The sequence below is a fragment of the Hylaeus volcanicus genome, chromosome 4 (assembly GCF_026283585.1).
Source record: "Hylaeus volcanicus isolate JK05 chromosome 4, UHH_iyHylVolc1.0_haploid, whole genome shotgun sequence".
NCBI classification, from domain to species: domain Eukaryota; kingdom Metazoa; phylum Arthropoda; class Insecta; order Hymenoptera; family Colletidae; genus Hylaeus; species Hylaeus volcanicus.
This window is the reverse complement of record NC_071979.1, coordinates 4,199,733-4,212,632: the sequence shown is the minus strand read 5'-3', so window position 1 is coordinate 4,212,632 and position 12,900 is coordinate 4,199,733. Positions and strand designations below refer to the sequence as shown.

Here is a 12,900-nt window from a genome sequence, read left to right as displayed (position 1 = left end):
GCTTCGAATAAATCTGAAGTTTGCCGCCGATGTGTTTGTCTCGTTTCCTCTTTTGAACATTTTCCAAAGAAGGAAACGAGACAAACACATCGGCAAACTTCAGATTTATTCGAAGCCAAGGGTTTTGTCCATCTCTGCCACCAGTGGTATTGGTACAAATAACCAAGTTATTTGGCGCTCGTTCGTCGTTGTACGAACCCATCACCTTTGGGTGGGGTCAGGCCCTCAGGCACAGGTGCTGACCCTTGGTATAAATAAAAGGATTAATGTCTGCTTTACTGTGAAGTATATCTTTCACGCGAGGACCTTGTTTTTCGATTTGCGTTCCAGTCTATGCCTGGTCACGATACCGCTAATTCAAACATTTTATATTGGCGATCGTTCAACACGTTTTCCGCCGTGTTTTCGAATCAACTGGAATATTCAAAAAACGACGGTCACCGCGTCGACGTCGCGTGAAACATTTTTATCCCTGAAATTTGTTTGCCTGAAAAAAAGCAGGAAGAATCGAGTGAATTAATTAATTCTAGAGGACACTTATTATTAATACCTCTCTTTGTAAATTATTTGTCGGGATTCTCCATAAATTTAGACGATTCGGTCATAAATATATAAAAGGAACGTAAATTAAATTCAACAACGGTTTAAACACGTTATTCTTCACACTTAATCCCACGTTAAATTTATAACTATAGTTTAGGTGGAAATATTTACTTGTCACTTTGTTACGTTAAATTGTCTTTGTTACAATGAATCTGTGTACATAACCCAAGTCTCAATCTGATAGGAGGGTTCAATTACTGTTGCTCCTCTAACCGATTACAAGAGTACTCAGTTGATAATTATCAAGTGTAGAAATTAATTCCGTGTCTTTACATTCAATCATTTGTAATTAGACTGCGGATTTTATGCATTTATGATGTACAGTAATATAGAAAACATATATAAAGTATACATAATGCATGTTCAATATATATTTATTATGTTACTTTATAAATGCATAAAGTCTGCAGTCTAATTAGTACTCTTTTTTTAAATAGAAATATTTACCCTCCATATTGTTACGTTAAATAATAGTAAAACATACAAATTGCTTCAAAATTTAATTTTTCTATATTCTGTGCTCTTTTGGAATGTATGATCAAGGGAAGATTAGAAGTACACCTTGGAAAAGCACAAATATAATTTCTACACCTAATAATACACCTATAAAATTATCGTATCAAAATTATTCATACAAATTTTGCCATTTTTCACATACGCTCGAGATACGATATTAATTGAAAAACGCACAAATAATTTCGAAATGGCATAACTAGGTCAAAACAAAAATCGTATACTTTTTTTTTTAAATTGCTTGTTAAAATGTACACTTTGCTCCAGATACCCATGGACTCGCATTCATTTTGCATAATTCGTTCCTTAAGTAATCACCTACAAAATAAGAACAATTTCTTGATACAATACGAATCGATGGAGTTATTTAAAAAATGTATTTATTATGTTACTTTATATTTCTTTATATTTAAAAAATGTATTTATTATGTTACTTTATAGTTCTTTATATTTATATTTCTTGATACAATATGAATCGATGGAGTTATTTAAAAAATGTCAAAAGTATAATGAATAATTTTGTCGCGTGTATTAAAGGAAATCGAAATTTTCGAAATTCCTTCGAAAGCGCATCTTTGATAACAAAACGCATCTTTGACAACGATAAACGCATCGATAAGCGCTCGCGGAGAACAGCCAAGCTCGACAGAGCGATTTTGGCGCGCGAGCAACGCGATCGCCGACGTGGTTTTTTGGCGAAACGCGATTCGCTCGCGCGATAACAGGGAACCGCCGTCGCTCGCGTATGATACTCGTCCGGTCGAAAATATTATCGAATGCTCGGAACGGGGAAGGGAGAGTCCGGAGAGAAACCATCCCCTTTAAGAGATGATAGACCTTAAAGTCCCACCGTAACTCGTTTCTTCCCTCGGATTTCCACGAGAGATATTTCATTATTCTAAATATATCGACGGGGCGCGTACGGGACCCGCGTAAATGGAAATCGCCAGTTCGCGTGTGTATACTAACCCAATTACGTGCGCGCATTCCCGGCGCTCTGATGTGCGCGCGGCTACCAGCATTTAGGAATCCGCCGGCTGTTATTAGGATGCGTATCGACATCAATGGGAGTCCGTATTAATGCGTGCGTTACGCGATTTAATTTTAGATAACCGCGCGGATCGCCGGATAAACAGAGAGACCGTGTCCGACGGACGAGACTTATGCCACCGATGCGTGTAAAATGTTGCAAATCTACATACAGCTAGTGTACTAAGTATTCGTACAGCAACCAATACAAAATAAAATTAATATGAAAATGAGAGGCTAACATTAAAAGTTAATTTAATATTTTAATTTATGCAAATTCTACTCTAAAAATACGTAGGAATGTTGGTTGATTATTTCTTCCCCTACGATTTATTAATGAAATAAATACATGAAGTTTTATTTCGAATTGGTTTCTGTACGAATACTTATTACACTCACTGTATATGTTTATGTACAGATATGCGTAATATATTTGAATAGAAATGTTTTTAAGCATTAGGTGTACAAATGAATTCTGTGATTTTATGTTGAATCGTTCGTAACTTTGGATTACGTATAAATATTGACTCGTTATTTTGTTACGTTGAAGTACCAGCCTTCTAAGTTCTCGATCTCATCTCCGTCGCGATAAATGCACAACTTAAGTCTTAACCTGATGACCATCACAACGTGTATGTATTGTGTTACCGTTCGATTCAGCGTAAAAAATACATCGAATCCAATGTCAAGCCAATTTTAAAGTGGCAAGCCAATTTTTGTGGAGAAATGTCGATTTTCACCTAAAAATGCACGTTTTTCTACATTCAAACGTCCTTTTCTCTTTAAAATACTACTGTACAATTTTATTTATGTCTATACCATTGAAAAGCTGAAACTTTGAGTACCGTTTTCCCGTAATAATGTAAAATACGTAAAATACTGTCTTTTTGTGTAGTCCATTTGACTGTAACCAAATTTGACTGTTTCGTTGTTTTCTCAACATTTTTTTTTACCACTACCAGTGCTTCAAATTAATGCTGATTGCACAGAACTGTTCAGAATCTCTTAAATTTGAATTTAAAAAGAGAAAGTGATTTTTTTTCATTTTTTGATGTTACAAGCCCCTTAACTGCAGGACACCCTGTATTTATATATTGTTTACATGTCGAGGATTAATAAAATATATATACGTTTATACATATATGTATATATTCAATAAAATAAAATATATATATTTCACGTGGCGAAACGAATTTATATATATATTTTTTTTGTTTAATTGTATTATATTATAATATAATTGTAGATATATATATATTTTTTATTATATTATTATTTATTATTTTTATTATATTATATTATTTTATATTATTATATTTATAATAATCTTTTAATATATATATATATATATATTTAATAAAATGTATGTATATTTTATTAATCCTTTGCGGTCCAAATTTCCTGATAGACTATAAAGAGTTAAGATGCGGAGAAATCCCTTTTCAGTACACGTTTCACGTATACACCACCGATACTTGTGAATGTAAGTTAAAATTAAAGAACCACAATTTAAGTACCCATTGTAATGGCATGGGCCTACGGTGTGTGTGTGTGTAGAGGGCGTGAGTGCGGCGTGGAGAGCGACGGACACGTGTAAGGTCGGGTATATTGCAACAAGTGTGAATCCTTATCAATCCTTAGTATAATAAATATATTACTTATCTAAGTCATTGACACATTAATACATGGTGTCAGAAGTGATCGAATCTAGAAAAAGCTTAAGCTTGGCACTTAATAATCACACTAAATAAGGAACAGAATAAACATAACCTATGAACACGTGGTTAATTCTGAATTTATATAGAAAAAATGAACAGTTTTAAGCCACCAGGGGAATTGGACCTGAAGGAAAATGCAGGCAATAATCTTAAATCCTTCAAACAAAGATTTGAAATATTTATTACCGCAATAAGTGACAAGGAATTAAAAGAACCAAGGAAAGTTGCAATGTTGTTGATTTGCATGGGAAGTAATGCACTTGATGTGTTTAATACATTTGGATTGCAAATGGAAACCCCTACCGTGAGACAAATATTTGAGGCATTTGAGGAATATGTAAAACCTCGGGTAAATATAATAATAGAGAGACACAAGTTTCGCACGAGACGTCAACAAGTGGGTGAACCATTTGACACATTCCTAACAGATTTGAGGAAATTGGGGAAAAACTGTGAATTTGGAGATCAAGAAGAATCCCTCATAAGGGACGGGATAGTCATTGCTGTGAGCGATGAAGGTCTCCAACAGCTTGTCTTACGAGACCCCAATCTCACACTAGTAAAGGCGATTGAAAATTGAAGAGCAGCGGAGATGAGCAAACTCCAACAACGCTCATTGAAACTTGAAAATGCGACAACAAATCTGGTCAATATTGACGTCATTAAGAAACAACCTAGTAAACAGGGTGGATCTAAATTTAAGAAATCGTACCAGAAGAAAAAGGATGACCAGCAAATCTATGACTGCAAGAAATGTGGATGGCCTCATGAGTGAGCGAATTGTCCAGCATTTGGTCAGACGTGCAACAAGTGTGGGAAGAAGAATCACTTCGTGGTGGGCTGTCAAGCTACAACTAAGTCCAGAAACATCAGTGAGCTGACAACACAAGAGGATCAGTTTTTCGTGGATTCAATAAACTGCGAATCAAAAGTTTGGATATGGACTCAGCAGCTGTTGATAGGTAATACACCTATAAAATTTAAGATAGACACAGGGGCTGATTGCATCATTATTCCATGGAAAGTATTTAAAAAGCTCAGGTTCAATGAGCAGCCCCATTGGATTCCTACGATAACAACAGTGGTGAGTTATACCAATGATAAGTGTAAATCGATTGGACCAGTAATTTTAGTTTGTAAAGTCGAGGATAGAACATGTAAAGTTAAGTTCATTATAGTTGATGTTAAAGGAATACCAATATTAAGTTTAAATACATGTGTAAGGTTAAACTTAATCACTAAGCCAGTTAAGGAAACTGTAATAAAGGTCTGTGATAGAATCTCAGTTAAAAAGGTACTGGTGTCTCGTCAAGAGTTTATAGATGCAAATAAAGACCAGAAATAAGACAAGTAACGAAACCACAGAAGTTCTAAAACGCGTATTTGGTGTATATGGTATACCTCGAATAATAATATGCGATAATATGCCTTTCAATAGCTTTGAAGTTTAGCAATTTGCCAAAGAATGGTGTTTTGAGATAGTAACGTCTAATCCTCTATATCCAAAATCGAATGGTCTTGCAGAAAAAGCAGTAGGTATAGCAAAGGCTATACTAAAAAAAGTTGATGAGGAAGGAGGTAGAGCTGGACGAGATCTCGAAATTCGAGACGAGACGGGATCTCGAAAAATTCGAGATCTCGAATTGGAAGCAAAACGAACGCAAAACCGAGATCTCGAATCCCAAACCGAGACTCCGAACAGTTCCGAGTCCCAAACCGAGATCCCGAACGATTCCGAATCCAAAACCGATCCTCGGTTCTCTGTGCCGGCCACGAAGTCTTCGTCAACGCTCGTGTCTGATCGGTAATTGTCGACGACTTTCTCCCCACACGGTACCCAGACGGGATCTCGAATCCTAAACCGAGATTGTTCGTTGTGTTCTATTAATTTCAATATTATTAAAAAATATTCAATTATAAAATATAAGGTGTAACGTATTAACTTTATATACTTGTTATACTTTTCATTTACTGTACATCATATGTTTCAATATTAGCAATGAAACTATAAGAAGAGCCAGAAAATCATTTATTTTCCGTATACAATAATGTATTGCAAACAATGGTCATTATTTCGAACATTTATAAAAATAAAGTAGTTCAACCAAATATTATATATTAAATATTATATACATTAGATACAAAACCATTATACATTGTATATTATACATTATATACAAAATACCACGAACTCAGGCCGATCGCCAACATTTATATTTTCATATTCGCGCATAGAAAACAAATTTTCTCTACTCGTTCACATAATAACGATGTTCGCTTTACAGTTACCACATTGCCAGCAGTAGAAAATAGTCTTTCACTATATACTTGGGTACCTGGAACTCCTAAAATGTTCCGAGCTATCGCTGACAATTGTGGAAAAATGTTTTCGCTGCCTTTCCACCAACTCAAAATACACGTTTTTGATGGTTCAAGTTTCGTTTGAAAATATTTATGGCACTCTGTAATCGCAGAAACATCTGATGTTTCTGCAGTTTCTTCGCAGGAAATAGTATTTAAAAATTCGAAGAGGGAAGGTGCGTCAGTTTTATCTGAAAAAAGAGAAGAAGGAAATATGCATATAATTCTGTAGTTTTTGAATTTATGTGGTTTATATGGTTTATTTTTACGCTTTAATCTAGCATTGACATTAACATAATACGTACATGGTATTTCCATCGAAGGTGTAGATGATCTTTGAGATGCTGTGCTAGCGGTATCGGAGTATTTGAGGACTGTGTCCTCCAATAATTTCCGTGCGTTTATTCTTGTATTTTCGTCCAATAATTTATCCTTCACACGAGGGTCCGATATCATAGAGAGTGTTAATAAATCATTAGAATGTACAAACTGAAATCTATTGATAAGCCCATTTAATAAGTGGTGGGGGAGACTATTATCTATTTCAGAGGTCTGATGTATTATATCTGTTAGTGTTTTTTGTATGCCGTATACAATGGGTACATATCTACATAGGGTTGGGGAAGATTCTTCCGACATAATAAGTGTTGCTTCCTCGAGTATTTTTAGCGTATCACAATAATGTTTAATTAGGCACCATTCGTAGCTAGACAAATTATCCGGCATCCGTGGCTCACATAATACTGAACTCAACGCATGTTTTATTTGCAGCAGAGGATGCAACATGTACTGCGAGTTCCAACGTGTTTCCACGTCGCCTATTAATTGAAGCGGAGTAGAATTCGGGAACTCCTTTTCTTGTGGCCGTTTTAAACATTCCTCCACAGTTGCCGACCGATGAAAAAATGTGACTATGTTCTGGCATTTTTTTATTGTTTGTCACACGTCCCGACAATTTTTTAATGCGTCTTTTATAACAAACTGTAATAAATACAAGAAATTTAAATTATTAAATTATTCATAATTAATTTCAATTGTTCAATATTTTGATTCATTTACGTACGTGCAAAGTATGGGAAACCCGTGGAATCCTTTCCCATTCTGCTGTAAGCTTCACAGCTTTAACAATGTTTACCGCATTATCAGTAACAAATACTATTTTTCTATTCGGTGAATTTTCACCCCACTCATTCATGCATTTGATCAAAAGTGCATTTAAATTTTCTCCGGTATGGGACTCCGGAAACGACTGAATTTCCAATGTGCTATTTTTTATTTCAAAATCAGTGTTAACGTAGTGTAATGTTACACTAACGTAAACACACATTTGATCAAAAATGCATTTAAATTTTCTCCGGTATGGGACTCCGGAAATGACTGAATTTCCAATGTGCTATTTTTTATTTCAAAATCAGTGTTAACGTAGTGTAATGTTACACTAACGTAACACTGGTTTGCACGTGATGTCCATCCATCTGTGGTACATCCCACGATATGAACATTACCCTAAACAATTGAAATACGTTATATAACTATAGAAATAGAAATAGAATAGAAAAGAGTCGTTTAGATACCAAGTTAGAAAAGATGATACTAACAATTGTAATTGTAATATTTTATGTATTTATCATTACGTAAGAAATGCTAAAATCGGTTCATAGATGTTGTGAAATTTGTACCATAATGTGCTTACGTTGACTAAATCTTGCTGAATTGTTTCTTCTAATTTCCTTCTTTCTGTGTGGTACATCTCTGGAATTATATTGTCCGCGAAGACCTTGCGCGATGGTATGTTGTACCTAGGCTCTGTCACGCTCATTAAGTTTTTAAAGCCTCGATCCGAGACAATAGAAAAGGGGTTGGCAATCAAAAACAATCATTTGGGCAATCGCCTTTGTTATTTGTTTCGCCCACGATGAATCCTTATCCAATTTTGGTAACTCTGCTAGTGCTGCTACGTTTGGTGGATTCTCTGTTTATAACACCCGTCACACTATACGCGTCGAACGCTTGCTTATGGTATAACTGGACATGCCTTTTTAGGCCAGTAGCGCAACCCGATTTCATTTTAATTTTCTTAGTACACATTTTACAGACGCTTTCTTCGCGATTTAATTTTGAAAACCATTGCCATACAAAACTTTTATTTTTCCTCCTTCTATTTTGTGTGTCTGACACACGATCTCGTCTCGTCTCGGTTTTTTCGAGATCTCGGCCAGCTCTAGAAGGAGCAGATATAAATAACGCCTTATTAGAGTATAGAAACATGCCATTAGCAGGATCGAATGTTTCACCGGCTGAACTTACACACCTACGGTGTGTGTGTCTGTAGAGAGCGTGAGTGCGGCGTGGAGAGCGACGGACACGTGTAAGGTCGGGTATATTGCAACAAGTGTGAATCCTTGTCAATCCTTAGTATAATAAATATATTACTTATCTAAATCATTGACACATTAATACACCCATATATATATAAACATGAACAATTAATACGAAAGAAAGTAAGACAATGCAGTTTTACTCCGTACGTTTACGTTTTTTATTAAAACGTATCGATCGTATTTCATATTTATTTCACGGAAAAATAAATAGTACTGTCGGGTTACTCGGCGAGAACTGCGAACGCGTCGCGATTAAAGAGTTTTTTAATCGTCGCCGGGTCCCGACAGCCGCGAATTAACTATCGGATGGCACAGCTGTTTCAGAACTGAATATCAACATGGAGGCAACGGAGCAGGAGAAGCCGCTGGTCAAAGACTTGAACGAACATATCGTGTGCCCTCTCTGCAGAGGCTACCTCATAGACGCAACGACTCTCGTGGAGTGTCTGCATTCTTGTTAGTATTCTTAGCTTTTTCCATAAATCAAAACGCTTGGCCATCATCGATCCGAAGGAATCTCTGCGCGTCCCGAATCGCATGTCATCCGCTCATTACCATTAATTTGCAATGGAAAGACGCACGGGTGTTCGAAAGTCGCGATATATCGGTCGGTGGCGATTCTAACGCGTGGCGAACTTGTCCGAACGCTCTCGAGACGTTTGTTTGGACTATCGGTCTTTTCAGCAACGGTTTCAGTGACCAGAATTTCGTTGGAGTTCGCTCGAATTATTTAAAACAGAGAATAAAATTGAATGATTCGATGAAATCGCAATTGGATAAAATATAAACACTTTTCGATTTGGTATGTTTTGTATAAACGCTACAGTCGTATTGTGTTTGACGTTGAATGTTGACTTATAAATTGTGAAATCGTTACACAGAGTTTTTATTCGCTATTTAACATTTTTCCTAAAAGCTTCAAATGCTCGATCAGAATTTCATTCGAATAATAGACAGGATTAAGGTCAACAAATAGCGATTGATTTATGATGTTCATTCGACCGAACAGATACATTTTTATTTCTTCGTTGATTCTAAAATTCCTTTTCTTTTCTATCTTTTATTTTTACCTTTCCCGCCGATAGGAGATGTTAATCGTGAGGCGCTCTACAAATGCGCGTCGCAGTCGACTCAATTTGAATATTTCTTGTTGAAAAAATTTCTACAGACTACTCAAATATGTATGAAAATAGGATAAAAAGTTCGACAGAATTAATTATTTTGTTCCATCCTAAAAAAATTCACGAAAAACCGCTTTTTTTAAAGCTCCTAATTCAGGATGCTCCCTTAACGGGAATGACAGTAATATCGAAATTTCAGTTGAATCCAAAATATTACTTCGAAAAGTCAGTGATGGGCAAAAGGCTAGGCTTCGAATAAGTCTGAAGTTTGCCGATATGTTTGTCTCGTTTCTTTCTTTGGACAATTTTCAAAAGAGGAAACGAGACAAACACATCGGCAAAGTTCAGATTTATTCGAAGCCTATGGTTTTGCCCATCTCTGCGAAAAGTATGGTATTTGGAATGGGATGCGTGCATGAAACAGTCCGTGCGTTTGTCCTCCCCTCTGGCGGGGTGTCTAAATTCAAGGAGGGTGACTAACCGCCCCGTTCTCTCCGTAGAGCGTTCTAATTCGCTCGAACCGACCGAGCAGAGATTTCATCGTGGCGGTCAAAGTTCCAGCAAAATATTATGTTATCGCGTACGTAACACGTTTGTTTTTACACTTTCCTCGATACGTAAATTCGGAAACATCGTTCTCCTAGCGATTCATTGGTATCCATTGGGTTATTCACGAGTAGTTTTACGTAATCTACACGCATATTTTATCCTTAATAACTGACAAGAAAATCTTAATGAACGATTCCAGAGTATTATATAATCAATTTATATTTAATCGTAATTTAACTGTGATGGCTTTAGATGCGATGGCGTCAATATTATAACTAGACTGCCGGCGTTTATGCATATTCATATTTTTCCGAATACAGGAAATGATATGAACTTAAATGGAAGTATATCGTATCTTCTAAACCGTATAACACGTATATTGCTCTTAACGCTTTATACATATATTTTTGTTGGATTGGTAGATTTTTCCGTATTTCCACTTACTGCAAATATTAGGTTGTCCCAAAAGTTTCTTTCGTAATTTGCACTCAATTATTTTGTGCGGTAGTGTTTATATAAATAGACAATCTAATTTCATAGATATTCATGTTGTAACAGTAATGAAGCAAAATGAATCGTACACAATTCAATAATGTAACATTAGACATAAAATATTGTGTATATATTACTTATTAATAAAACGAAAGAAACTTTTGGGACAACCTAATATGTAAACATCCGCAGTGTAATTGTAACACGTTGTATGGTCACTGTGCTCTCAATATGAACAATTATTTGGTATACAAAAATTACGCGATCTACGGTTTATCAGCTCCTGCAGGTTACTCGTGAATATCTCCAATATCAAACGTGAAAAATAAATTTTGTATAAACGCTTTGAATCGTGAAAAATGCTGTAAATGCTATGCAATGCATCTTAGAATTAATAATATTCGTATACTCTTGATTTTCTCAGGTATATTTTTTTATTAAACATATTTATATGTATATAGAATATTTAGTTAAAAAATATCGGTATTTCGTCGGTATTACAATTAAACAATGCACTATTAACACATTCGCGATCGATTACGTGAATTCACGTCACTTCAAATTCTATTTCCGGTTATGAAAAAATTATGAATATCTTGTTATTTTATACACTACATATTCACAACATCGATGTTTCAAAATCTATTTTGTGATTTTTATCTTCACTCTAACCACCTGTCGAGAGTTAATACTATTTATACTAAATGAAAGCCAAAAGCGACTCCGTTTTTACTATTTTTATCGCATGGTCCTTAAGGTAAATGTTCCGTGGATTTATTTAACGTAGGATTTCAACAAAACTTCACTGGATCGATTAAATATGAATCATACGATTCCGATTTAAATTGACCACTCCAATTTTATGATAGCCGATATAAAAATTTTGTAATTTTAACCAAGACCCTTATAGTAGAATTTCTTCAATTCAAATCAAAATCCAATTTAGAAATTTCCTGTAAATTTGATATATTATAAAAACCGTTACTATAAACAATTTCAAAAAAAGAACAACAATTGATCACATCGTCGCTGAGATGTAATTCATTAAAATTTGAAACTGACCATAGAGAATATTACAAATGCATGTGCAGATATACGTATCGATTTATTATCATTGTATTTTTGCGAATGTTTCCAATCACATTTTCGAACGTGACTATCTCGAAACGAATACCTCAAAAAAAAAAATAAAAAAAAAGGAAAAGAAAAGAAACAGACTTACTTATATGGAATGACTCGACGGAAATGTAAAACATCTACGAGCTTAATTGTACGAGGCGAACGACGTTCAGTTTGCAGAGGTTGCATTGTCAGAAGGTTGAGCAGCGGTGCCCGAGCGTGTCCCGTATGCAACGTCGCGACGTCTCCGCCTCTCTTGCCGGACGTAAAGCTACAACAACTGGTATATCTCGTGGTACCAGGCCTCTTCCGGTCCGAGCTCGAACGGAGGCGTCACTTCCGGTTGGTGAACCCGCAATGTCCACCTTTAGTCCCGCCGTTGGGGGCCCTCGACTTGACCTTGGACGATTTCGTAAGCCTGAGCCTCTGCGAGCTCGGCGAACCGGAAGAAGAAGTGGACGGTCAATCGGCAGAGAACCACGACGCGTCGCGACATCGAACGAACAACGACGAGACGACGAACGAAGACGGGAATCGGGTTAGAAATACGCGGTACCTGAAGTGTCCGGCTGGGGTGACGGTTCGACACCTCCTGAGACTGCTGATGCTGAAGAGGGGCTGGGAAGAGACGAATCCTCACGGGGCGAACGTCAATGCGATAGAGATGCTGTGCGAAAAGTATAACGAGGACGGTGGCGTGGAAACGATGGTTTTGGATCAGTCTTGGACTCTGCTGGACCTTGCTCGCATATTCGGCTGGAAGAGAGTGAGTTTTGTTATTCAGTTCTTTTATTTTGTAGAGTAACGCTGTGTACACTCGTGGATTGACACATTGGTCGCTGCAGAATTATGAAATGGGTGACAGGACTTTTCATTGTGAAACAAAGAAAATTAATTCGGAAGGTGAGACGATAGTGGAATTAAATCTGGAGAGGATTCGTGAATTTAGGGACGTTCAAAAATGAAATATTAGGTTGTCCCGAAAGTTTCTTTCGCGAGTTGCACTCAATTATT

At 36.2% G+C, this 12,900-nt stretch overlaps 1 protein-coding gene across 1 annotated transcript; it reads left to right on the top strand.

The window, feature by feature from the left end:
- Nucleotides 1-4,649: 4,649 nt before the first annotated feature.
- On the top strand, nt 4,650-12,885 carry LOC128875200 (polycomb complex protein BMI-1-like). Its single transcript, XM_054120588.1, has 3 exons — nt 4,650-4,825; nt 8,921-9,061; nt 12,060-12,885. Exons 2-3 carry the CDS (start codon nt 8,944-8,946, stop codon nt 12,689-12,691), a joined length of 750 nt encoding a protein of 249 aa, XP_053976563.1. The 5' UTR covers nt 4,650-4,825; nt 8,921-8,943; the 3' UTR covers nt 12,692-12,885.
- The last annotated feature ends 15 nt before the right edge of the window (nt 12,886-12,900 follow it).

Coding starts and splice junctions, on each gene's coding strand:
- LOC128875200 (XM_054120588.1), top strand. CDS start 8,944: ATGGAGGCAACGGAGCAGGAGAAGCCGCTGGTCAAAGACTTGAACGAA. Junction 9,062..12,059: donor CGTGGAGTGTCTGCATTCTT/GTTAGTATTCTT, acceptor AACGACGTTCAG/TTTGCAGAGGTTGCATTGTC.